Genomic DNA, 27,405 nt, shown 5'->3' on the forward strand with positions numbered 1-27,405 from the left:
TGATGCAACACGATATTTACTAATTTTTTTATTGATTCTAATATAATATAATATAAAACACACAAAAAAAGTTTTTTAAATTCAAAATGGCGGCTCTCCCTGGTGGTTTTAAATTCATATCATTGACACCTTATGGAAACTTTCAAAACAATTTCTATTTTTATTTAGACAGAGTGGTACGTTGCATGATTTGCACGACCACCTTGTTCTTCTGGGATTTAACTTTGTACTACAGAAGGTACACCTTCGTGAGGTTCCTGCCTGAGGTTGATGAGCTGAATTTTTTAGTCTAATTTCTGGAAGGATATAAGGTTTATTATTTTTTCTTTGCATTGATATATAATTATTATCATTATGAATATTATCATCCCTATTAACATTTTTACAGTATGCCAATTCGCTAGCAATTATTTGTCTTCGGAATTTTTTCGATGAGAGTTTATTATCTGTAAGAATATTGTATATTATGAATGAATTGATAATCGCCGCATCTATCAGCCAAAAGAATATTGGTAGCCACCATTTTCGCCACTTTCGCGAAATTTCATATAAAGACTTTAAATGGTCGAAATGGTCAACAGACCCCATATATTTATTATACATCTTTATCATTATTGGACATTTTACGTCAAAAACTTCCCCTTTTTTATTTTTTCTCTTCACAGTATCCACTGATCTCGGATCAATATAATTGGACATTATAAATACGTCACGATTATCTCGCCATTTAATTATACTTATATTATTTTTGTCACTTCTCCAGTCAAACTCACCTCTTTTTAATTTTGTTTCCATATTCTTTATGGGCAAGTATCTCCTATTTTTGTTTAGTGTTCCGCTAGCATATATACCTTTCTTTTTTAAATCGGCCATTAGAGTATAACTCGTAAAATAATTATCGAAAAATATTTTATGATTTTGAAGTCCTTCACAAAACTTTGTTACAACATTATAACCAAGATTACTTTCAACCTCTTTATTTTTCCCAACATAGATATTAAAATCATTCATATATCCTGAATTATCGCATCTCATCCAAACCTAAAAATATAGTTTAGCCGAAATAAATAATGACAAAATTTACACATTACCTTGAAACCGCGTTTCGTGGGTTTCTTAGGCATGTATTGCCTAAATCCTATACGGCCTTTGAACCTAATCATTCCTTCGTCAATTGCTTGATATTCCGAGGGAAGAAAATATTTCAAGCAAGAGGAACGGATATTATCAATGAATGGTCTTATTTTGTATAATTTATCATAATTTTCATCATTTCTCGATGGTTCTAAGATATTGTCATTTATATGGATGTGGGCCATAAGCCAAATAAAACGTTTTACTTTCATTATGGATGAAACAAAATTGTCATGGAATTCTGGTTTAGAACTCCAATAATCTTTGTAATTTGCCATAGTTTTAATTCCAAAGAGTATATGAAGACATAAAAATTTTCTTATTTCTGTAGGATTAGTTGGTTGATATTTAATATTTTTTTGTTGGGCATATAAATTGGTATTGAATGTAATTGTATTTATTAGAGAATCATTAATAAATTTCTTATATATATCTGATGGATACAATGGGTCCGTTTTTAAAGATGATATTGGACCTGATATTTTATCAAATTCTAATGCTGGTTGTGAAGAATATTTCTTGGACCAGATAGGATTATTATGGTTTGTAGCAGATTGATCATACGCATCTTGTTCAGAATTGTCATCAATTTCAATTTGATAAGGTGTATCCGATTCATAATCATCACTATCAATTTGGTAACGTGTATCCGATTCATAATCATCTTCGGAATCAGTGGATGAGTTGTCTAACGAAGAACCTTCAGATGGAATGTCCAGATAATCATCCATATATATAACAAGCTAAAATTATTGCGAAATGAGTTGGCAAAATTTATCAATTATTTAAAAAAATAAATATTAAAAATATTGTTGTTAAGTGGCAGTGGTTAGTTTAATATACCACATTAAAAAGATCAAAATAATATATAAATATTATTTATTTGAGCAAAAATAAATATTAGAAAGATAGATAAAATAGTGAGGAATATATATATTTAAAAATATTTGATAAATATACTTACTTATAATTAAAATTGGAATTTTAAGAAAAATCACCGTAAAAAACGTATTTTGAAATAAAGGCGCGAAAAAAAAAATTAAAAAATAACTCCTCCACAAACATATGAAAAAGAATATCTTTTAATATATATTCGTGGTGGTTTCATTTTATATGATCAACTCCTTTAAAAAGGTTAAAAGGTGGTTTTATATTTGCACTACCGCGACCGAAAGGGTTAAAGAATACAAAATATCAAACATATAAATAATAAATATAAAAATCTTATTATAAACGGTAAAAGACTAGTATTTTTTGGTTGGCTTATTATAAATTGCATTTATTTTTTGCCGTAGAAAGAGAAAGGCATTTGGTTCATTACTAAATGCCTTGATTTTTGAGCAAAAAAGGTTTGATAAAAACACAGATAATTTTAAAGATTATTTTTCACCTTGTTTCAGTTGTTAATAAAAGGATTTAAATTTTTGCCCTAAGAATAAAAATGGAGGCACATAATGAAGTCCTAAATTAAAGATTTGCCTATCTTCCAAGGAATTGTGGACAATCTATCTTATCTCCGACTAGTCTCCGATAACAGATCAGCAAGTTAGAGAACGCTTGGTTCTTTAAAGATAAACGACAGAAATTTGCATTCGATTTGATGACAGGTTAATCAGAGATTAACCTTTTTTTTTGATGAGATATATTAGGTATTTCTCTTAAATTTCATTAGGGGAGAAATCAAAAATTCTCGGATGGTCAACCCGGCCCGATTTTTTAAAATAAATATTAGGCTCGATCCGGCAGCCCATTCGGGCCTGGTACGGGCCGGGTACGGGTTGGGCCTACTTTTGCAGATCTCTAGTTTAGACTATAAAAAGGAAAAATTAGCGCGACATTATAGAGGGTAAAGTTTAAGGTACCCTAATACATTAACAACTGAAAGATGTTAATTTGGCGTTTAAAAAAATATTTCCCAAGAATATTTTGAAAAAAAAAATGCTCAATTTTTTTTTTTTTTGGATAAAATTAGAATGTAGAAGGAATTATGATGATCAAACTGTATGCTAAAATTTTGGAATTTAGAGTGTATTAAATATAGATCGATGAGCTGTAATTTGGGGTTAAAATGCATTTGATTTTTATAACCAGCTAAAGTTGAGGGTTTACCCATTTAATGAATAAATTTCTATTTTATTTATGTTCAGTGAGACTCAAATGGGGGGGGAAGATGCATTTGCCGAAGATTAGTATGCAAAATTAACTGCGGCCAAGGTAGATTCCAGAATCTGATGCATGCTCTCTGTTTTGCCTCTAGTCTTTTACCCCGTGGGTGATAAGGATAACATGATTTTAGAAACTTCTGAGCAATCAAACATTGCACTTTGAAATCTTTATAATTGTAAAATGCCTCAAAACTCCAGTTATTTTTATGTGAAATAACTAAATCACATTACAGTTATAGAAATAGATAGCCATAGAGCCTTAATTGACAAGGGAAAAAGATTGAAATATTAGAAACTGACATTAAATAATGTGACGGCCAAAAAAAGTTTTAACACGCTGGTTCGGGCTTTTCCTAAGATTTTAGCCAGGAGCTAAGTAATAATATTTATGTAATTTAATATATTATATATTATTGGATAATTATGGGAGAGTGTTGAACGTTATTGATTTATATAAGGTGTTTTTATTTTTTTCTTTAAAATTAAAATAATATAGTAAATTTGATTCTTAATAAACCAATGTGGAAAAAAATAAATATAGCAAAAAATGATATATAATTTTTTTAAAAAAAAATTTCATATTTCATCATAAGGAAGAGAAAAAAATTACCTTAAGTTAAAAAAATTTTTAAAAAAATAAATTTTGAGTGTTTTTGGCGCCATATTTTTAACGGTCAATAGCTGTAAAACGGTAATAGTACAAATCGAGTTTGAAACTGTACAAATCGATAAAAATCTACAAATCAATCCCGGTTTAAAAAATTCGAAAAATCTCAAATTTTGTATATCGGGGGGGGGGGGGAATAACTTCACGCTATAATATAAGGTTTAAAATTTGATTTCCGAAATAAATAATGAAGATAAAGCTTAATTTGAGGCATCATTAGGAAGAGAAAAAAATTCGCTATCGTTATACCTAAAGAAATTTTTTTAAAAAAAATTTCGAGTGTTTTTTTTTGGCGCCATATTTTTACCGGTCAATAGCTGTAAAACGGTAATAGTACAAATCGAGTTTGAAACGGTACAAATCGATAAAAATGGGGTAAAAATCAGTGCAACTGATAAACTAATAAAAATACAAAAGTGTGGGGCCAACTTCACGGACCTTATAAATATAGGTTCTAAACATGCTAAATTAAAATTTCAGTGAAGAGATGTACTATTGATAAGTGACAATTGTCATGATCGTTATTTTTAAAGTTTTTTGACGCAAATGGGTGAGTAAAACTAGTGTTGTTATTATAATTTATTTTATAGGTATTAGAAAATAAATACAAATCATTACTATTTTTAAGCTAAAGATAATTAGATTAAATAAAAAATTTTTTTTATCAGATAAAGAAAGAAAGAAAGAAAGAAAGAAAGAAAGAAAGAAAGAAAGAAAGAAAGAAAGAAAGAAAGAAAGAAAGAAAGAAAGAAAGAAAGAAAGAAAGAAAGAAAGAAAGAAAGAAAGAAAGAAAGAAAGAAAGAAAGAAAGAGAGAAAGAAAGAGAGAGGTGTCATTTGCATGGTCCGATTTTTTTCCGGCTCTGATTTACAAAAAAAAATAATAGGCCTGGCCAGGATTTCTTACTATAACTATATATTGAGGGCCAGCGAACATCATCTTTGAATCGTTCGAGTTGATTATTGATATTTCTATCTTCAATATCAACAAATATTTTACCTTATAATATATATATATACATTTTGATCCTTTTAGAAAATTCCTCTCGTTGAGCCACATGAACGGCCCTCCAGAACTCTTAGGTAGCTCACACATGCCTAATTTTAATTATAAATATGAATATATTTAAAAAATTTCTTCCACTCCAGTCAAGTATACTTTTTGTAATGGATATTTTTTTAAATATTTTAGTTTTTTTTAAAATAACTTATACACATTTTAAGAAAATATTAAAAAATAAGATACATCTTACGATTAATTTTTCTTGAATACCGCTTACTTTTATTTGTTATTTGTAATTGAATTAAATAAAGAATGCGCATATTTATAAACAGCAGTTATAACCTAGTGTTGTAAGCGCTCACGGCTAACTCAATTTATCCAGAAAAATATTACGCAAACCTGAAGATATTGCTCATAGAAGAAACAAAGGTATATAGACATAAACTTTCTAAATCTAGAGGCTTAGGGAGTATTTTTTCTGGCTAAAAGCCATTTAACAACAATATTATAAACCTAGCAATCCCTATTTCATTATATTTTTGATATAAGGAATTAGTTTAAAAAAAAATTAATATTTAAATTCAACCCTTTACCAATTATAGGAGGGGGTTTGGAAGATTTAAAAAAATATATATATTATTGTAATTTTATTTTAAATTTTATGAAACTCGATTACTTAAATGGTTTCAGAGTTGTTAAAGGATATCTTGATTTAAAAATGTGGTATCTGTATCGATATCTAGATAGATTTTTGATTAAAATATCTGTATCTAGATCCATTTAAAAAGTATCTTTTAACAACTTTTGAATGATTTTAAAGGTATTTCCATTTAATGGCTAAAATTATATATATTTTTTTATATTATTACTTTATAAAAAAGTGTTAGAAAGAAAGTAAAAATTAGACAATTTAAAAAAATTTTTTATATTATATTTTTAAAAAATCTTGGTTAAATATTTTCATTTTAACTTATAATTTTGTTAAATTGATAACCAATTTAAAAAAAAATAAAAAATTGTCTCGTTAGTTCTCTTCGCTTACAATATTTTATTTAATTATTATATTAAAAACTATTAATCCAAAAATAAACCAAATATGTGATAATATATATGTTAGCGGCAATGTGCTTTTTCCGGCAATGTGTTATTTTTTTCAACTTTAAAGCAATTTTTAAACGCGTTTTTTTAAATTTAAAAATCTGATTTTACCGGAAATGAATTCCAGCATGGGAATACTTACCCTAAGAAATTCAGATAATTTTATCATGAGCTTTTGAACCTAATATAATTTATATTATTTCTTCCATAGATTTTTCATATAAATTATAATTAACTCAAAATTTAAAGGTAAAATTCTCTACAATTCATAAGATAGATATTCCAAACATGCTGTAATTCATTTTCGGTAAAATCAGATTTTTAAATTTAAAAAAACGAGCTAAAATATTGTTTTAAAGTTGAAAAAATAACACATTGCCGGAAAAAACACATTGCCGCTAACATATATAAATAATAAAGTTAACAAATGGAACTCTATTATTTTGACCGTATAGCAAGAATTTTTCCAACAACCTGGGCTTCATAAACCCTATTGAATTTGAGAAAAAAATTTTTATATTTATATTGTAGCTAAAATAATATATTTTTTATTTAATTTTTTAAAAAATAAATTATTTTTTAATTTATTTACAAATTATAAATTTGCCTATTTTTTTTTTACATTAAACTTAAAAAGCATGGATTTTATTTTATAACCAAAATATTAAATAATAGCAAGGTCTATAATTTGAAAGGCTTACGAATGGCTAAAAAATAATATTGAAAATGAGATATTTGATTGATTTATTGCTCTTTTGAGAGAAAAAATATTATTAATAACATTACATTATAATATATTAAAAATATGTAAATTTTAAGATCTTTTCAATTTTTTTTTAAAAATTCTTTGAAATAATTTGCGGTTTTAAAAAATTAATATTTTTAATTAAATTAATATTTGGTTGTTATTTTATCGGGCCGTACTCTTGCAGATTAATATACTCGTTGCAATATCGTATTCACAATTCGGTAGAAAAATAACAAAAGTTTGCCATACCTATGAAATAAGTGTCGTAGACCTTTTTTTTTAATTATGGGATCTTCCTTTAGGCTTGAGCCCGAATCAGTTTTTGACTCTGAAACAAGCTGAGTTAAGGGGGCTAAGCCGGCTTGGCTCAGCCGTTTAACAACGCTAACAAATAAATAAATTTCGAATCAATTAGTCGACTTGAGTCTGAGCCGAATTTTCTGGCTGTGATTTCGTTAACTTCATAACTTTGTATATTAATTTTTTTAAATTTTTTTAAATTTTTTTTTAAAATAATATTCTTCAAACTATTTTAAAATCTTTTTTAATACATTTGGTATTGTAATTCAATTAGGTTTGATTTATTATTACAAAAACCAAAAAAATGCAAAAAGACAAAAAAAAAATACAAAATTTAAATAAACATAAATTCTTTCTGCCCTAGGAAATTTCTTTAAAAAAAATTTGAAATTTAGAAAAAAAAATTAAAATAAAATACAAATTTTTATTTTTCAATTTTTTTTGCAAAAAAAATGTAATTTGTCCTATAAATTGATTCGGATAAAAAAATATTAAAACAATCTGACCCTCATGGCACGCCTTTCATTCCAGCCGATCCCAAATAAGTAACAATAAAAATTTTAATCTTTTTAAAAAAAAAATACAATGCATTTTACCTATATTTGAATCGAATCATCCTCAATCAATCGATAAGTGTTGTTAGTACCGAAATTTTACCATCTCGTGAGGTGGTATAGTCAAGCTTTTAGCCTAAAAAAAACTAAAGTATATGCCTCTAAGTTGAGTCTCACCTTGAAGATTGATCGGAATATTTTTGGATAAATACATAGGTACGCTGTTTTATAAGTTGACTAAACGTTAGGTTAATTTGACAACACTACAATCGCTAAATGTTTCAAAATATTTGCTTATTAATTGTTCACCTTGTCCTGAAGTTTATCGGCATAGAAGAATTGAAAAATGGAAGAATATAGGATAAGAATTCAATTTTAAATAAATAAGATATATAGAAATGATTACTTCTCTATGATTATATTTATCAAAAAAAATTAAATAGAAACTAAATGAGAATTTTTTAAAATAATCTTTTTTTTTTCAATTGGAAAAATTAATTTTAGAATGACTAATTCTATAGAATCCGAAGAAGTAACTCCTTCGGGCGCCATTTTCGATTCAACAGCTCAAACCAATGATGATGATTGCAGAGGATCTCGTCCGAGCTGGAATCGTCAACTAGATTTTATATTCTCTCTCATAGGGTACGCTGTGGGGGTAGGAAACATATGGCGATTTCCTTATTTATGCTATAGGAACGGAGGAGGTAAACATATGAAATCCTGGCATATGGAAGGGATTTTTAGGGGGAATAAGGGCAGTTTTTGAGGAAGGGTCAATTTCTCTTTATAGCAAATACTGCACGGACTAAGAAAATGTAAATTTTTCCCTAAAATTTCCTTGCCTAAAATTTACTATTTGCAAATTCTACATTAGAACTTTTTTACACAAATGATAAGAGCTAGAAATGTCTCTTTCACGAAAACATAGTATACTACTTATAATATAAAAAATAGACTGATCATTAAAGCAATAATAAAGTTAAAATGTTATCACTCAAAGATATGATGGCTAGCTTTATTTGTAGCACTATGAAATTCCGAAACATTCTTATTATCACATTATGAATAAAGGGTTAAATATCATGAACCTATTCAATTTTTATATCTTCTTTATAATAAGTCTATGTATACTTTAGAATTATGATTTTAATATTGATATTACAAGTAAATGATAATAGACATTCTTCCTTTCAGTTTAGAGTATAATGGATTAAATTATTTTTTGTAATTGTAATTTAATTACAAAAAGTAGTAATTTAAATATATCATCAAATAAACCCTGACCGGGCCTAAAATTATTTTTTTAATTGTCCTTGGATGGCCCTAATTTTTTTTTAAGATCCTCTGGCCTAAATTTTTTAAAAAAAATACCCGCATGGTGCTGAATATTAATGCGTCTATGTAAACAAGCAACAAATGGCGTTCCTGTTCCTGAGAATAAGTAACTCAGTTAGTAAACGACGTTACTTTCTTCGATTATTTTACAGGCACCAATAATTATGATCAATTTTGCATTTTATACTTAAATAGTATCGTTCGTTAAAGTAACTAAATTTGAAATAACTAATATATTTAAAGTAACGACAAAAGAAATTTATATACATTTCATTCATTATTACATATTATGATTTCCCCAAATTTTAAATTGTTTAATATCAAGTTACATTTAGGCCAAGCAAACCCTGTAAAAGGGTTAGTCTATGATTTTTGAAGAAGAACTTAGCATTCCTCTTAGACAGCTATTTAAAAATAGTTTGTTATATAGAGGGCAAAAGAAAATTATTAAGTCCAAATTTTTATGAATATTAATTATTTTGTTATTTATATTTTTTTTAGGTACAAATTGTGATATTTTTTTAGTAGAATTATTTCTTATAATTTCTTTTATCTTTCACTTAAATTTCCTTTCCTTCTCTATATTTATTGCCTTCCCTTATTTTTTTAAAATGTCGGAATCAGATTAAACACAGCTCATTCTTGAATATCAAGTAAAGTTTTATGAAGATTGGATAAAATGAATTGAATGACTTTGATGTCAAGTTGTCTTTCTCTGAATTTCGGAGTTAGCGCAAATATATACTATTAAAAAACACAAAAAATACAGCATATTTTGTATAATTTCGTCGCGAATACGTGGTAAAGAAGGTTGCAAATACAAATTTTAAAAAATATTTTTGAAGTATATAACTGTAACATGTTAAATTCATAGAGCATTCATAAGACACATCCAGGATTTTCTTTAAATTCACACATTAATTTTATGAATTTTTATGCCCGCTTGGAAGATCTTTGGTTTGTTAAATTTTTTATAGTTATTTTTTCGAAAAAAAAAGTAATTTCTAACTTATTTAAAATATATTAATTTTATGACATATTCACATTTTTCGGGGAGAGAAAGGGGCATAGGAGGCATTTGACAATCAACAAATAATCTGTATCTTATAAACTCTCATTTAAAGGCCTATTTCCAGGAATACGTATAAAATATTTTACTTAATCTTACATTTTATTACCAACGAAGAAATCGGAAAGAAGAAAAGAAAAGATAAAATGATTTAATTTTTTTTTGCATTATTTTATGAATATTTAAATACAACTTTTTTAAAAAAGGTGCTTTTTTGATCCCTTACAGTTTGATGTTATTTGCCTGCGGAATTCCACTCTTTTTTCTCGAGGTTTCACTGGGTCAATTTTCTAATAAAGGCGCCATCAAAGTGTGGGACATATGTCCACTATTTAGAGGTATATACCTTAGTAAATTAATGTTTTTTATAAAAACTTTTTATTTATAGTTTGCCAGAGTTGTTAAAAGATACTTTTTAAATGGATCTAGAAAACAGATACATCGTCTGAAAATTAATATCTAGATACCGATATTTTAATCGAAACAGATACCACATTTTTATATCTAGATACGGGATCTAGTTACTTGTATCTAGAATCCTTTAACAACTTTGAGAGTTTCCTACTTTTCTGGAATATATTTTTTTAAATAAACTCCCTTACCACCTTCTTTTTTTTTGTAAAATTAAGAGTTTTTATCCATATAATAGATATTTAAAAAAAATAAATTAAAAGGTGTTGGGATAGGAACCCTGGTCATTACAACTATCTGCAATGTGTATTACAATTTAATCGTCGCTTTTATACTGTTTTACTTATTTTCTTCATTCACCTCGACGCTTCCCTGGAGTCAGTGCAATCACGAATGGAATTCTCCTTCCTGTATCGTGCTAAAAGATCAGGTTCACAGGAATGAAACCATGATTGGAGATCTAAGGAGTAGATCTACTTCAACCTTCGAATTTTGGCAGTTAATATATTTTTATATTCTATTTTATTTCATATCTAAACTAAACTACAGAGGGAGATAAAATTATCGTGAATGTCGATTATCGCGAAAAGATAATTCCGCGAATATACTACCGTTAATGCATCACTGTGAGCAGGAATGCGAACCCGGCAAAATTTTTGTCCGGGTTCGGGTTCGGTCGGTTCGGGTTCGGTTCGAGGAAATTTTGAACCGGGTTTGGTTCCGGGTTCAGCTCGAGTTTAAGAATTTTTGAATTGAAAAAAAAATACTCTATATTTAAATCATAATTAAAAAACTAGACATAAATTTGGTATAAAAAATAAATTTTTTTATTTTATTTATATGCAAAAATATAGTTAAAAATACAAAGCGTAGTTATGTATAGATTTAAAAAATTTTTATTTATACGTATTTTTTTTAAAATTAATAATATGAATATCTTATAATAATTTTTACTTTGAACTTGTTCACTTTCATTTCCCTCCCAATTCATAATCTTTGAGAATAAATTAAAAAAAATTAAAAAATAAATGAAGTAATTGAATTTAATGGTTTAAAATTTATTTAACGATCCATTATAGGAATCTTTTGAGCCTAAATTTTAAATAAAATTTAAAAATGGAAGTACATGAATTAAGTTGTTTAAAATTTATTAACACTTCACTTAATTGGAAATTTGAAAATATTATAAAATGTCAAGTAAATTGATAATATTTGTAATTTACAATTATACGAATATCTTGTATTAATTTAAACAATACACTGAACCCGGTTGAACCCGGTTAAACCCGGGTTCGAATACAATTCTCGGGTTCGTTTCGGGGTTTTGACAATTTTATAAACAGGGTTCAGGTTCGGTTCGTTTTCAAATTTTTTTTCCCCAAAACCCGGGGTTTTTTTCTTCATCGGGTTCGGTTCGAACCCTCCTGACATAATCGTTGCTTGAAATAAATACATCACAACGAATGTATAACCGTGGAAGCATAATCGCGAATGCATTTTCTAATACCGCTGAAACATCGCCACGAATTCGTTCGCATGCAATCACAAATATCGGGTATATAATTTGGTGGTGATTTCATTTTTATATTTATTGCCGCTAACGGACCAAGTGAGAACCCTAAAAATGAACCTATAATAGGGATCGGGCAAAATACTTGAAAAAAAAAAATAAATATTATAAATTTTTAAACAGGATTAACAGAAAATCAGTGCCAATATAGTTATCATATATGTCATCTAATTCAAGATTTTAGCCAGAAAAATGTTGCCTAAGCCTCTAGACTTCGCTAATTGATATATAAACCTTTGTTGTCATCTATGAGCAAAATCTTCGGGCCTGCGTAATACTATTCTAAGGTTAAATATAGAGTTGGTAGTTTTTTTAAAAATAGGATCAAATCGAGAGGTTCAACAACACTAGCTCATACATATGTTTTGGGTTTTTTATATTTTATTTTGCTTATCTGTAGTATATTTACGTGAAGTGAACTATTTTATTTGCGTTATTTATATTTAAGCGGAATTAGTGTCGTTAAATAACCTAACTGTAGTCAACTATAAAAACAACGTGGCCATCTTTCTAACCAAAAATATTCCAATCAATGTTCATGTTGAGACTCAAATTTGAGGCTTAATTCAATTTTTTACGCTAAAAGCTTGATTAATCCGCAATCCGTAATTGAGATGGTCAAAGTTAGGTAATTTTATAACACTAAGCGGAATCGACTATAAAATGGTAGATTTTGGGTCACCTTTAAATTTAGAACTTGATAAATTAATTGTAGTAAAAAGTTCTGGAATTCATTAAATAATATTTGTTCTAGAAGGAGTGAATTCATTAAATAATATTTGTTCTAGAAGGAGGGAATTCGTTAAAGTAGTATTTGTTCTAGAAGGAGTGAATTTATTAAATTATATTTGTTCTAGAAGGAGGGAATTCGTTAAATTAGTGTTATGTGTCGAAGGAGGAATCACAAATAATATAAAATCCCATAATATAAATAATAACATAAAATCCTTACACAAGGCCAAACGCGATTTGCAATGATTCTCAAAATTGAGTTCAATTACCAAAATAAAGAATTCATTCACCTGGATGATGGGACATCCTACGAATACCCAAAATAACGTATAAATCTATAAATCATATATGCATTTATGACACCTCTCGCACCGATAAAACCAAGATTTTCCAGTGGGGAAGAGTCCCTACAGACAATATTGCCGATAGCTCTTCCAACTCCTGCGGCTCGACCCAGAGGTCCAAATATTCTCCTTGGCCGATGAATTGCCTTGTTGGGTCTTCATCGACTCTAAAAAGTCTCCGTGTTTACGTTACTTAGGTTTCAACGACGTTTCATGGTGAAGCCATGACCTCCGACCCATTTTAGTTGTCTCTTTGGTAATCCCGCCTGCGGAAAGTCGTTCTAAATGTCCTTCCCACACCCTGAACCAAACAGCACCTACAGAAGTACCACTGTGCTCCATCTTCCCTGTTGGATCTGGTGTTTCTACGCTCCGGGCTCGGGAAAGCCGTACATCCATGCCTTACTAAAAAATATCAACTCGCTCACCAGTATTGTTAATGATTGCTCTGTCTACAACAAAGAAATAATAAAAATCTTCCCTCTAATTACCTCTCACTATTTGCTACCCATAAATTCATTATATTTATTTAGTAACCCAAATATCAGACTAACACAAAAAAAAATCTTTTATCTCTCCTCTAAAAAAATTCTGCCTTGCAAAGATCACATAAAAAAAAATTTCATTTCTACACATTTTAAAATCTACTAGGTACGTATATTTTTTTTTCTCACTTAGTTATTATCGGCATTCAAAATAATTTCATTCAACAAAAAATTATAATATTCTCCAAAATTAACATAAGCTATTTTTAATGTAAAAAATAGAATAGTTGTTTGAAATCATTTTTTGGTTGTTTGAATCATTTTTTGGTTGTTTTAAATCATTTTTTTGGTTTAAATCATTTTTTTGGTTGTTTTAAATCATTTTTTTGGTTGTTTTAAATCATTTTTTTGATTGTTTTAAATCATTTTTTTTGTTGTTTTAAATCAATTTTTTGGATGTTTTAAATCATTTTTTTGGTTGTTTTAAATCATTTTTTTTGTTTGTTTTTTTTTATAAAAAAAAATGATGGAAAATATCCGACATATTTTATAATTTTATTAATTTGCGAAAATTTATAAATTTTGAGGTTTTTTTTTAAAAATATTTAGGACACAGCCTTATAAAACTTGGCTGTGTGCCAGATTGTTTTGTTTTTAATTTGCCCAAAATTTTTAAATCATGAGGTTTTTTTCCAAAAGCATTTTGGGCACAACCTCGCCAATAGAAACAATTAGCTATCTCGAAAAACGAAAAATATTACACTTATCTTCTTGCCAACGATCTTTCCAATGCTACACTCTTGTACTATATATTAAAGATTAAAGAAGAACAAATTAACTAGCATTTTTCTCACCACTAAGTCATTACAAAAAAATATCAATTTAAATATACACATCTATTTTATTCAGAGTTGTTACAAGATACTTTTTAAATGGATCTAGATACAGATATATCGTCTAAAATAATATCTAGATACAAATATTTTAATCAATATCTAGATACAGATACCACATTTTTATATCTAGATACATAATCTAGATACTTGTATCTAGATCCTTTAACCTCTCTGATTTTATTCATGATTAACATATTTTTTACTATTCGTAAAATTATTTTTAAAAAACTCTCGCGGTTATCTCATTCACTTTTTCCCCTGCCATTGTAACTTAAAATTATTAACATTTTTACTTTCTATCCATTTTATGTGTATTAGAGGGCCGAATCGGGCTGGACCTTGGAATTTTTTTTTAAATACATCTAAATTTATCAATTTCCCATCGAATTTTTTATGTAAAATAAAAATGTTTGATTTAAATTTATTTGAAACTTAACGCCATATAGCATAATGTCTTTTATTTTTGAGTAATTATAAAAATTAATTTCTATATTTAAATAAATTCGGGCCGGGCCTGGCTTGAAAAATTAGGGCCCGATGTAGATCACTAATGTGCATTATTTTATTAAATAATTAAACTACCCACTTAATTAGGATTAGTTAAATTAATGATAAAAAATAACTTTTACATTAAATTTACATTTATTCTTGTGCACACTCTATAGAACAATTCCTGGTAATATACAAAATTTCTTATTTCCTTTTCCCGATAATTTCCTATTTCGTATACACATTTTTTTTAAACCTTATTAACGATTTACTTTACATAATTTTACAAAAAAACAGAAATATTGAATTATTGATAAGACCTTTTCAACCTGACCACGAATGCGAGACCCCAAATAATTAAATCCCATGAAGGTTTTTTTGTAAAACACTTTACGTTTTTACGTTACTCGTTACTTTATAATTTGTTATTATAAATATTCTATTTCGATACTTTTGTTGTTTAATTGATTTGAAAATATGTATAAATAAATTTTAAAAATTATTAAAGGGAATTTTTAAAGCAAATCATTTCATTTTCATAGTTGTTATTTGTATTAATCTAGCTGATCTCATTAATTTTTTTATTAGAGCATTGAGTATAGTGATAGCGTTTTTTAAGTTAATAATTGGATATATGAAAAAAGTATTATTTGATGATCTTTCTCTCTATGAATCAGTCCATATCTCAGCTTCTTGGAACCTTTTCTAAATAGGTTTAGAAATATTGAAATAGGTGGAAAAATATTATAGGACTTGCAATCCCAAAAGATAACAAAATTAAAATATCCTGAAAATATAAATATATTAATTGATGATCTATTATAGACCCGTGATGCATTCGCGATATTGTTTTCGCGGTAATACATTCGCGATAATTCATTAGCCGAAATGTTTTGCCGTATTGACTTCATACGATTTCAATTACATGATATGTGCGGAATGAGAAAGGGAGGTGGACACAGACCCCTTGCTAATTTTTTTTTAAAAATAAGTTTTGCCGGCCAGGCTAGAACTCGAAATTTTTTTTAAAAAATATTAGGCCCGGCCCAAACCCGATTACTTTAAATAGAATTAGGCCCGAGCCCGGCCCGTAGCTCGTTCAGGTCGGGCCGAGCTCGGATACAGGCCGGGTCTAACTTTGCAGATCTCTACTAAGTATTTTAAAAAATATATAATATATTTAATTCCTTTACTTAAATAATAATTTATTTCATTTATATTTTGTTTTAAATCAATTAGTTATAAGGTACTAAACGTATCCGAAGGGCTTCATCACATGGGAACCATGAATTGGAAATTAGCTGGATATTTCATACTGGCATGGATCATAGCATACCTATGCTTGATAAAGGGTATTAAATCCACGGGAAAGGTTAGACTTTGATTCTTTATTATGTATAATAACGTAGCAAGATAATAGGCTTTTTATGAATTCTAATATAACATATAATATAGTTACATAATTCGAAACATTCTACAAAATCCATTAGATATATCCCTGATATTATTACTAAATTTTTTTCGACGATATACATATTCATTTCGCGATGAAACAAGCTATAGAAGCCAAATCGAGGAAGATTTTGAGCATTGGGTCGCAACTGAAAGTTCTGAAAAACTTTGATTTCCCTTAAATCTGATTTTTTTTATATATTAAATCAACTTATTTCGAAAATTTTCTTAAAACTATCAAATTTTTTTAAAAAAAGAAATGCCATTCCTTAAATTCCATTTTAATTTTTTTTTTGCTGGAGCATTTCTGTATCTTTTAAAGTTACATTCAATAGAATAATTGCTAATGGCAATCGCTGTTGATGCATAAAAACTATCATTAATAATCTTTGAACAGTTTTAATATGGAAAAACATCTATGATATTTCATATACGGCCACTGTAACAAGAATATTAAGACACAATAATCTCCATAATCAAAAACCGATCGTTTTCGTATCTCCCTAATGTATTTAAAATTTAAGGAGACTATATAATGTAATGCAATGTTATTTTTTTTTGCTATCTGCGAGAGTCGAACCACTTATAAAACACTAGGAAACATATTTGAATCAATGATATTTGGTTAAATCACAACTCATCCTCCGCAAGATTTTTGCGAATCATTTCCTCCACTGCTTTTTATCTGTTAAAATTAATTCTAAATGCTGACATCTTTCAATATCTCTCCTTTTTTTTTTTTTTTATGAAAAAGGGGGTAAATCTTTATTATTAATTCTTGTCTATGTATATACTTTCTAACATGTAAGTTATTCGATTTACTACGACCTCCTCCATAATTAATCTAAAAAGATATATTACAATTAGAGGCGGACCGGACCTAATTATTTCCCGACTCTCCCGCTAACGGTGGCAAAGATAAAATTTACGTCCTTTCATTCTTGCTGCCGAAAAATTTTTTTGACCCGAGCTGCCCGCTCACGAAAGACAAAATTATGATCGCCCCCCAAAAATTTACGGTTTTTTAAATTTTTTTTTTCCCCAAATTTCTCAAGCTAAATTTAACGGTTTTTTTTTTTTGAATTTATTTTTGGTTTTTTTTTTTTATTTCTTTAAATTCATATTAAATAACAAACAACATGAATTACCATTTATAGATCAAAATTTTTATTTTACAAAAAAATGTTCATTTTAAATCGTGTTCGTTTTCTTCTAATAAGCGATTGGACTATAGAGAAACAATCTTTCACTGGAAGCCAACTTTAATTGATAGGTGTTTTCGCCTCATCAGAATTAGAATAATCTAGAAATTCTCTAAAATGTAGGATGAATTAGAAAAATTGGAAATTTATAGTTGGTGGCATTAATATTTTATCCAGAAAAATATTATGCAAGCCCGAAAATTTTGTTCATAGAAGGAGCAAAGGTCTAAACGTATAGAAGATTTCGAGGCTTGCCTTATGCATATCATCGAATTTTTAATTATTTAGCATTTTTTTAAAATTTATATAAATATATCAGCCTTTTCATCATCTGTTACAAAACTTAAGACTTTTGAAATTTTATTTAAGCATAAAAAAAAATCTTTCCTTTAAAAGAGATATTATTCCGTTTCTTAGAATTTTGATTTTTTTACTATATCACCTTTTGAAGGTTGACAAAATTTCTTTCATAGTTGTTTCCATAAATAAACTTTATTTATAGTAGGATGAGATCTGCATTCAGATTATCTGAGCATTCTTTAAATAGTGAAAAAAGAATATCTAACTGGTACATAATATTTATATAATGGTCGATAATTTATTTAATTCTTGTATGTTAAGCACAGGTAAACTTGTATTTCATCATATGATTTTTAGAAAACTTTGTATCATGATATATACCGAGTTTCCATATCTCATTTTTATGTCTTACCTAATGGAATGACTTAGCTTGCTGTTTACTGCAGATTCAAGATATTGTATACCATCTTTTTTACACTATTTATACTTAAAGCTCTTTCAGGGAAACAATTAAACAAAAACAAATGTAAATGTATGACATGAACATGGTATCCTTTTCTCCTCTTTGAATGCAACATAAACAGCAAGCATATATATAGGACAATTGCTTCAATTATCTTTAAAAATTTGCAGCGTTTAAATATGAAAAAAATTTAAATAATAAGTTTTTTAAGTTGTTTAATTTGAAAATATATTATATAATTATAAAAAATACAATTTTTAAAATTAAAATTTCTGTATGGATTCATTATATTTTCTCTTAATGTCAGATCCTTTTCCAAAAAAACTGTAAAATTTATCAAATAATCTATTCGAGTCCTGATAGTAAGGGAAGGATGAAAATAATTCCCTTTCACTTTCGTAGGCTACACCAAGTGAAAACTTTGCCAAAATCTTATACTCTAAAAGGAATTATTCCTTTAAAAAATATCGGACAATATCATTGTATCATAATTTAGATCCCATCATTAGTAATGGTTAATTAGATTTCTAAATTATACTTTAGCAATTGAATTAAACACCTTATTCATGCACCTTAGATGATATAATTCATAGACTTCAACACATATCTAAAAGTATACAATATACGATCAATAATTGGATTTCCTGGTTATCCTAATAATGTGACGAAATCTCTGATATCTTAGACAATTTTAACTCAGTTATTAAAAATTCCTAGCTCTGTTCATTAAGTTAAAACATCTATTAAGCATTAAGGGTGTGTCCTAGGACTTATTACCAAACATCCCCTGACTTTTTTTTAAAATGAATGCGAAAAATCACAATCCCATAAAATAACCCAGATTGTCACTTTACACTTTTTTTTAAAAAATATTCTCAAAAGATAGTGTATTTTACTGCTACATTTCCATACGTTATGCTGACCATTTTGCTGATAAGAAGTCTTTTCCTGCCAGGGGCCTTCAACGGAATTTTATACTTTATCAGACCCAATTGGAAATTACTAACTCATTTTAAGGTTATGCCCCTCCAAATAAAATACGGTATATTTATAAGGTTTTAAGATTAATTAAGTTTTTTTTAAAAATTTTTATTATATTTTTTTTTATAGATTTGATTTATGGATTTAATATTTCTTTAGAAATATTTTACATTCTCGATCCTAATTAAGTAAAAATGATTATTTATTAATTAAAAATATAATGAAGAAAATCCAATTTAATATTTTGATATGTGTGTTACCTGTAATATACATTTTATCAAATCCCTAATTAACACTATCAATATCCAAAACGAAATTCAAATAATCAAAGCTACATATGAATTTTTTTTAATTAAACCACTTAATAATAATAGTAAATCACTAAATGATTAACCAAAGTACATTTATAATATAGTAAGTTTTTTTAAATTATAGGAAGATTGTTTTGTTATATCGGCTAATAACTCCTGTTTTTTTGTTTTTTAAAGATATTATAAAAAACAATATATGAATAGATACCTGCAACTATACTCTTACAGAGGGGCTTTATAAAAAAAATTTAATAATATTATATTTTTGTAAATGTGGAAATTTTGTCCAACAAGCTACGATAGCGGGGTTATATAAAGCATTTCAAGGGACGGGCTTTTTAAACCATAGATTTTTTTAAGGCTATAGTGACGAAACCCAAATTAAGGATCTCCTAGAAAACATATTAAATCTTAAATTCTCCAATTCATCTTGGCTCCAGGCCACCCTTCCATGCAAGTTTGGTGGTATTGGTATCCGATCCCCCTTACAACTTTCCCTCTCAGCCTTTATCTCATCTCGTCTTGCTGCTCAATCTATTATCGACAATGGATCTACTCCCTCAGATACTGACCTCTCACAGGCCCTCACCTCTTGGGACAACAACTGCTCTCCCACCCTTAGCCGTCCCGCTTCCAGTACCCAAAAAGACTGGGATGCTCCTCTGATCGCCCGTTCCGTTGAATATCTTATTTCGAACAGGCCCTTTGAGGAAAATCCCAATAATTTGGTACTAAATGCAAACTCTGGCTAAGAATGGTTGGAAGCCATCCCCAGCGCCAATCTTGGCCTCCTCATGACTGGCGAACAGCTACGTATATCTATAGCCCTCCGCCTCGGCTGTAATGTCGTAGTTCCCTCCATCTGCATCGATTGTGGTCAGCCCATTGAATTGAAGGCTTACCATCCCTTGCACTGCAAGTTCTCCCGTGGACGACAACCTCGTCATAAATCTATCAATAACATTTTACTAGCCGCCCTGAAAAAAGTTAATATCCCATCTACCTTCGAACCAGTGGGTCTTTCAAACGAATACGCCATACGCCCGGATGGTATTTCTCTCATACTCTGGTCTAATGGTCTTCCGCTAACATGGGATTACACTTGCGTTGATTTTGCTGCCAAGTCTAACCTCTCATTTTCTGCTATCGAAAAGGCAGAAATCCTTAAAAAATATAAATACGCTGGCCGCGCCAACACTATGTTTATTCCTATCGTTAGCAATACCCTAGGCATGTTTGGAAACGAGGCCCTCAATTTCATTAAAATTATAGGAAAAAAAATGAGATAGATCTCAGGGGACCCCAATGAAGGATTTTACCTATTTTTTAAGTATTCACTCTTCTCTTGGATGATATATACCCCCCCCCCTTTTTTAAAATATATATATATTTTTTTATAGTCCTTTTTAATGTCTTCATAGATTATATATATATTATATATTTATTTTTTTTATATTTAATTTTTAATATATCCATTTTAATATATATTTTTTAATCCTCTGTAATTTTAATGAAAATCGAAAAATAAAATGCTTTGTCTATTAAAAAAAAAATAAAAAAATATTATAGTAATTATAAATTGAAGCTAATTATAAATAAAAAATTGAAATTTTGATTAATCTAATAAACATTTTTGACACATAAAAATTTATCGAAGTTGAACATGCACCATATACTCAGCCTTGGCACATTCTGCATTGGTACCACTCTTCGCCATTATGATGTTTTATATACAGGGTTGAAGGTGTTTTATTTGGTGTTATCTTTAAAAACAAAAACCATTAAATGGTATATTAAATAGGTTTATAGTGCTTAAAACAAATGCCTCGATTTATGTAATAGACGAAAAATTTAATAATTTAAGCAAATTATTTCTCATAAAACTTTATATTATACAAAATAAAAAATTTTTTAAATTAAAAATGTTTAATATTAATAATATTTTATCCAATAATACTAATGGTAGTTTTAGAAATTCCTCTATAATAATTTATCAAAATATTATCACAAATTCCATCATCAATATTTGATAATTCATTTTTATCTAAGATATTCATTTTCCATTCCAGCACTAGTGCTAATTCTACAATAATAAACCTTTTAAACTCACCGCCAATTTAAAACCCCAAAAAGAAAATATAATTGTTGGAATAAAAGAGAAAATCAAATAGTAAAAAAATCGTTATCCCAAAACTTGAAATGGAAAAAGGTAAAGATATATGATATAGCCAAACATATCGGTATTTCATTAGCTTCGCTAAACAAATTACGGTACATCTTATCGATGGCTATAAAAATCTAATTTAATATCTTCCGTCATATTCACCTCGACTAAATCCCAGTAAAAACAAATATAGATATAAATTCAAAATAGAGATCAAATCGTAAATAGCGTTATACTTGGATAGTACATACCGTATGATTTTAAAAACTTTTATAATCATGTATAATTTTTTTTGGAACGTAGTTATTGAGGACACAATTAAGGTAATATAAATTTATACCTATTAAGTATTGTATAATATATTTTTTATCTTCTCTCTATTAACATAAAAAGATGCCAATTTTGGAAACACTCAAATTCAACACTAAATCGAGAAGAATACAATTTTAAAATATAATATTCTCAACAAAACTAATATTGTAGTTGTACTTAGTAATGATAGAATATTAACATATTCTACAATAAATATTCAAACTATTTGAAAAAATTTGAAATTTATATTTTCAAAATTTTAATAAATTAATATTTTATAAAATTTTTTTTTTTTAAAAATATATAATAATTTATTAACGCAGAAATCAAAAATTAATCAATTCAAAAAAAAATTACCAAAAAGAATTAATCAATCAATAAATAATATAAATTAATTAAGTAATATTACATTATTAGTAGAATAAATTAATAGAATAACATAGATTAATTATAGATTAATATAAATTTAGCGCTAATATTATAATAATATGCAACAAAATGGCCAAAGTCTATACTATGCATATAGAATGTTCAATTACTGAGTTTCGGATATTGAAAAAATAAAGCTGAGATAATTGTATTTTACTATGTTTATGGCTAATCTTTGGCGTAAGTAGAATCCTTCGTTGGGATTCTCGGTCCTAGCAGAGATCCGTTTTCCTAGCCCTTTAAAGAAGTCTAGGGCATGAGAGCCGAACGACGTTAAGGTTGTGGCGATTAATGGTAGGAATGTATAATTGGCGGGTAGAGATGGTGAATATTTAGCTAATTTATTCGCCTCGGCATCTAGTATGGCGTCTCTATTTATATTGGAAGGGACAAGAGGATCGATGCATGAGAAATCCCAAGTTAGGAATTCCCCCTCTACCAAGGATCATAGTCGAACCATCGGGCCGCTTACCATCTGAATTGTAAAGGCCAGTAGGTTCGAGGGTTGATGGGATGCCGGGGATTTTAAGGCCCTGGCAATGGTATCGTTGCATGTAGAGAGTGACGGCCTTTGGAGTTGACCGACGTTTGACAGAGGATAGAGTTATAAGGTATTACCATATCGCAATTCAGTCTAAGACCTATGGCGTGACGTAACTCATCATTGCTTAGGAGCAGGTCAAGGTTTCGGGATGGGAAGGCTTCAAGAAAATCGTATCCACTACTTTCGGAAATGGAGAAGAGTAGAGAATGGTCCTCTGGTTGGCTCCTCGATTTAAGGAATGCAACGGAGTTGCCAACTAGGGTCTGTAATGCCGACCATGGAGGATCGACTAATGAGAGGGACTTCCATAGATCAATTGCCTGTTGGAGTAAGAGGTCAGGATGTTTTGTTAGCGTTTGAATGATGGCTCGCAGGACAAGCGAGAGGATATGAACGCACTAACAGAAAGTAGGGAAGGTGACCTTATACCAATACCGCCGGATTTGGTTGGTAAGGTAGCCTGTAGCCATGATATCTCCCCAAATTTAAGATTGAGTATATCTTCTGTTAGGCGTTTAATTTCCAGTTCATGTGAAGCGAGGTTGACGTCATATTGAAAGATCCGAGACGCTCGAAGTGTATATAGAATTCTTGGAATTAAAAGGTAGTTGATTTGGGATTCGTAAACTAAACTTTTTTTTATAAAGATTTTTATATTTTGTTCTCCCGCAACTTTGCAACTTTATAAAAAGAAAGAAAGAAAGAAAGATCGCAAATGGAAAAGAATGGCATTTACATTTTTTTCTTCTAATTTTAAATTTTATTTTTCTAAATTTCTTCTGATTTTATTTTTTTTAAAATCAAAATAAGGTTTATATCAGAGACCTGGTTTAGGGGTCGGGCTGGGGCCGGGCCGTTTTTTAATTTTTTTAAAATATACCCTGGTAGGGCCTGGAATATTTTTTTAAAAAATAAAATCCGAGCGGGACCATATATTGAAAACTAAATATTTGAAATCGCCGTGATTAGCTAAAAAAATCAATAATAAATATGATACATTTTTTAAAAAAAAATGCGGAAGCCGGGGCTAAAAATTTTTTTTATTTTTTAAAAAAAAGGCGAGCTGGCCGTGATAATTTTTTAAAAAATTCTCCGCGCGGAAGATTTTCTTAAAAAAATCCGGAGCGGAGCGGGCAGGGCAATTGGTACCTCTGCAGGTCTCTGGTTTGTATATATATATTTTAAATTTGAACTATTTTTCTTATATTTACATAAGTTAGGTATTAGTATTTTTTAAGCACTTTCATACCTATTTAATTTACAACTAAATGGTCTTTGTTTTTAAGGTATTACCCAATAAGGCACCTGCCAATGACATATATAATACCTAGACTTAAAAGTGTACATCAATGCATATCAGCTGGAGACGCCATCTTGGTTACACTAATCATTATTTAAAATTTTAAACGAGAGCCTAATTCATTCCTGTATCTGATGCAAACTTTATTAAAGAAATTGCCTGATCATCGAGATAATAAGGAAGCAAGTTATCAATTTAATATATGTGTTACCAAAATGGCGGATCCAGCTGATTTGCTTTTAACGACGCTTAAAAATGTCTTTTAATGAATGAATCGTTAGTCTAGGGTATTATACAGGTCATTGTCACCTGCAACCCTATAATTAGACCTGTGCGGATGTCTCAATCAACGGCGGCGGTTTTTTAAAAATTTTTTATCGGCGTTCGGCAGCGCGCCGATTTTGCCGCCGTCTACTAAATTGTCGGCGGCGGCGGCGGCGGCGTAATATTTATTTTAAAATTTTTTTTAATGAATTTAATTTATAAATCAATTTATTTTTTTAATGAATTTATTTTATAAATTAATGTATATTACAATTTTTATCATTTATTTGGGCGATCTTTTCTAATAAATTGTTAACATAGTTTAATTGATCTTAAATTATTTTCTGTCTCACTCCAATCCATATTTATGTATTTTCTCATTCTCAGAAATAGACTAAGGAAACTCTGATCATAGTCACATCAACAACACATATAAGAAATATTCTATTGATTTTCTATTATAATTAAAATAAATTTGGAATGCAAGCAAAATATAAAGTATGAAATATAATAAGTCAGAATTCAGATTTAGCAAAATTATAATTGTCATGAATAAACAGTATTTTATCAAGATTTGTGGGGCATAAAGAAGTCCTTTTAGCATTGAGTATTAATCCAGCAATGGATCTTTTGCTGTGCAGGTATACAATGAACCTTCCTAGCTACATTAAAAAGCATAGGAAGTTCCAGTCGCTTTTTCTTCCAAAAGATTAATGTGTCCTCTTCTGGGATATTATTTTGGCTGAGCAAAATATGGCATTCTTGTTCTAGATTTTTGATGTTTGACCTCAACTTGACTTTCACTCTGTGCATTTCTATCATGCTCTAAAAGTTTTGGATGTCGAATTAAAAATTGCAATGATGTCGCAGAATTAGAATTTAAATATTCTGAAACAACTTTAAGATTTTGAAATCTGGGATCAAGTAGAGTCGCTAATATCTATTAAGTTCAGTAATGGGAAACCTATGGTCAAGCTTTTTCTCTTCATATTTTATTTTAAAAGTAAATAATATCTGAGCAATCAGATCTATTGATTTGTATATGGGTTTCTATTTCACTGCGAAATAATAACAGAGTTTATTGTCGATCCCTTTTGGGAAGAAGGAAATTCCACCGACTCTCGGAATGGGTTTAATACTGCGTAAAGCTCATCAATCATTCCCATTCATTATTAAAGAGTTTTAAAGATTGTTTTCCTATTTTATATAACATTATTTATAGGAATTTTGTCTACACTGCGAACACTTTCTAGCATATATGCTATGCCAGCGGGTAGGGCAATCTAATTTTAAAGTTTTTGAATTAATTAGATTGGATGGTGCAATGCCATTTCTATTATCCGATTTCAGACTCAAAATGGTCATCAAGGTAGGGATCAGAATCATCAATATCTAAGATATTACATGTCTCATAAATTGAATGCAGACATTTACGATGTTCAGTCTCAATTTCACATTCCAAATCTACTCGATATCTAAGGGCTAAATAATTTCTCTAATTTTTTAATGAGAATATCAATTTTGGTAACTTTTTTTATGCCATCAACTGTAACCAAATTATGAAGTTCATGCTCTAGGCATAAATGATGCTCATAATCCCCTAATCTGACGCTTCTTTTGACATTAGCCCCAGCATCAGTTACCATCTATATTATTTTGGCTTTGAATTGAAACGATACCATCAATCTCCGATAATATGGTTTCCTCAGTATGCTTTTGAGTCATATTTCTAGTTGCTAGGGTAAAATATTTTAAATCAAAATTTTCATCTAAATGATGAAGACTAAATGTGATATGATTTCGACGCTTGAAATGATCGATGCATAAATCAAAAGTGATACAAAATTTTGGTCCAGAATCAATCAAATTTAAAACATGCTCCTTTATAGATAAATAAACATCGTCTAGGGCACTTAGACTAATGGTTGTCCTATTTGGCAATTCTGACGAGGAATCAATTATCTTATATTTCTATTTTTTGGGCAATTTATTTTTTAATATTCATTTTATATAAATTTTAAACCTTTAGAAAATCTGTCATCTTTATTGTTTATAGAATCAAATGGCATTAAATCTAAGCAGCACATCAAAACATAATTTCGCCCTATTAGATTTCATATTTATTTTAAACATTAAAAAGATATTTAAAAAACATCAAAATAATTAGAGCTGGAATGAAACAAATTATAAATTAGATTAAGTTTTAACTTTTAAAATAAAGCTTTACATAATTAATTAAAAAATTTTATATTTAAGTTTATACTTTAAAACGATATTTAAAAACAATATAATTAGAGCTGGAAAAAATAAAGTTTTAAATAATTTATTTAATAAATTATATATTAAGTAATATATTTAAAAAGATATTTAAAAAATATAATAGTTAGAGTTGGATTGAAACAAATGATCAATTTGATTTAGTATTAACTTTCAAAATAAAGTTTTAAATAATTAATTTAATAAATTATATATTAAGTTTATACATTAAAAAGACATTTAAAAATATAATAGTAAGAGTTGGAATGAAACAAATGACTAATTTGATATAGTAGTAACTTTCAAAATAAAGTTATACACAATTTTAATAAATTATATATTAAATTTTTATATTAAAAAGATCTCCAAATAGCTGACCATAAATAAACTAAATTTTTAGTTCTTTTGAACTTTCAAAATAAAGCT

General features: G+C 28.5%; 2 protein-coding genes across 2 annotated transcripts in view; one reads left to right on the plus strand and one right to left on the minus strand.

Moving 5' to 3' along the window:
• Window positions 1-114: 114 nt before the first annotated feature.
• On the minus strand, window positions 115-2,218 carry LOC135929770 (piggyBac transposable element-derived protein 3-like). Its single transcript, XM_065466481.1, has 3 exons — window positions 2,099-2,218; window positions 1,092-1,877; window positions 115-1,041 (listed from the first exon to the last, which is right to left on the minus strand). The coding sequence occupies exons 2-3, from the start codon at window positions 1,863-1,865 to the stop codon at window positions 115-117; spliced, it is 1,701 nt and encodes a 566-aa protein (XP_065322553.1). The 5' UTR covers window positions 1,866-1,877; window positions 2,099-2,218.
• Window positions 2,219-8,172: 5,954 nt separating this feature from the next.
• Window positions 8,173-27,405, plus strand: part of LOC135929263 (sodium- and chloride-dependent glycine transporter 2-like) — a 37,849-nt gene continuing 18,616 nt past the window's right edge. Inside the window, exons 1-5 of the mRNA XM_065465766.1 lie at window positions 8,173-8,374; window positions 10,281-10,412; window positions 10,749-10,983; window positions 16,241-16,373; window positions 19,301-19,435. Of these exons, the coding sequence (XP_065321838.1) occupies window positions 8,173-8,374; window positions 10,281-10,412; window positions 10,749-10,983; window positions 16,241-16,373; window positions 19,301-19,435 (837 nt within the window). The remainder of the gene's footprint in view (window positions 8,375-10,280; window positions 10,413-10,748; window positions 10,984-16,240; window positions 16,374-19,300; window positions 19,436-27,405) is intronic.

Source organism: Gordionus sp. m RMFG-2023, chromosome 5 (assembly GCF_954871325.1).
Source record: "Gordionus sp. m RMFG-2023 chromosome 5, tfGorSpeb1-WG-v2, whole genome shotgun sequence".
Lineage (NCBI taxonomy): Eukaryota > Metazoa > Nematomorpha > Gordioida > Chordodea > Parachordodidae > Gordionus > Gordionus sp. m RMFG-2023.

Bases quoted from the DNA above. Each gene is read 5' to 3' on its own strand.
- LOC135929770 (XM_065466481.1), bottom strand. From the start codon at position 1,865: ATGGATGATTATCTGGACATTCCATCTGAAGGTTCTTCGTTAGACAAC. The intron at 1,042-1,091 runs GTAATGTGTAAA...CTATATTTTTAG, and splicing joins CCACGAAACGCGGTTTCAAG to GTTTGGATGAGATGCGATAA.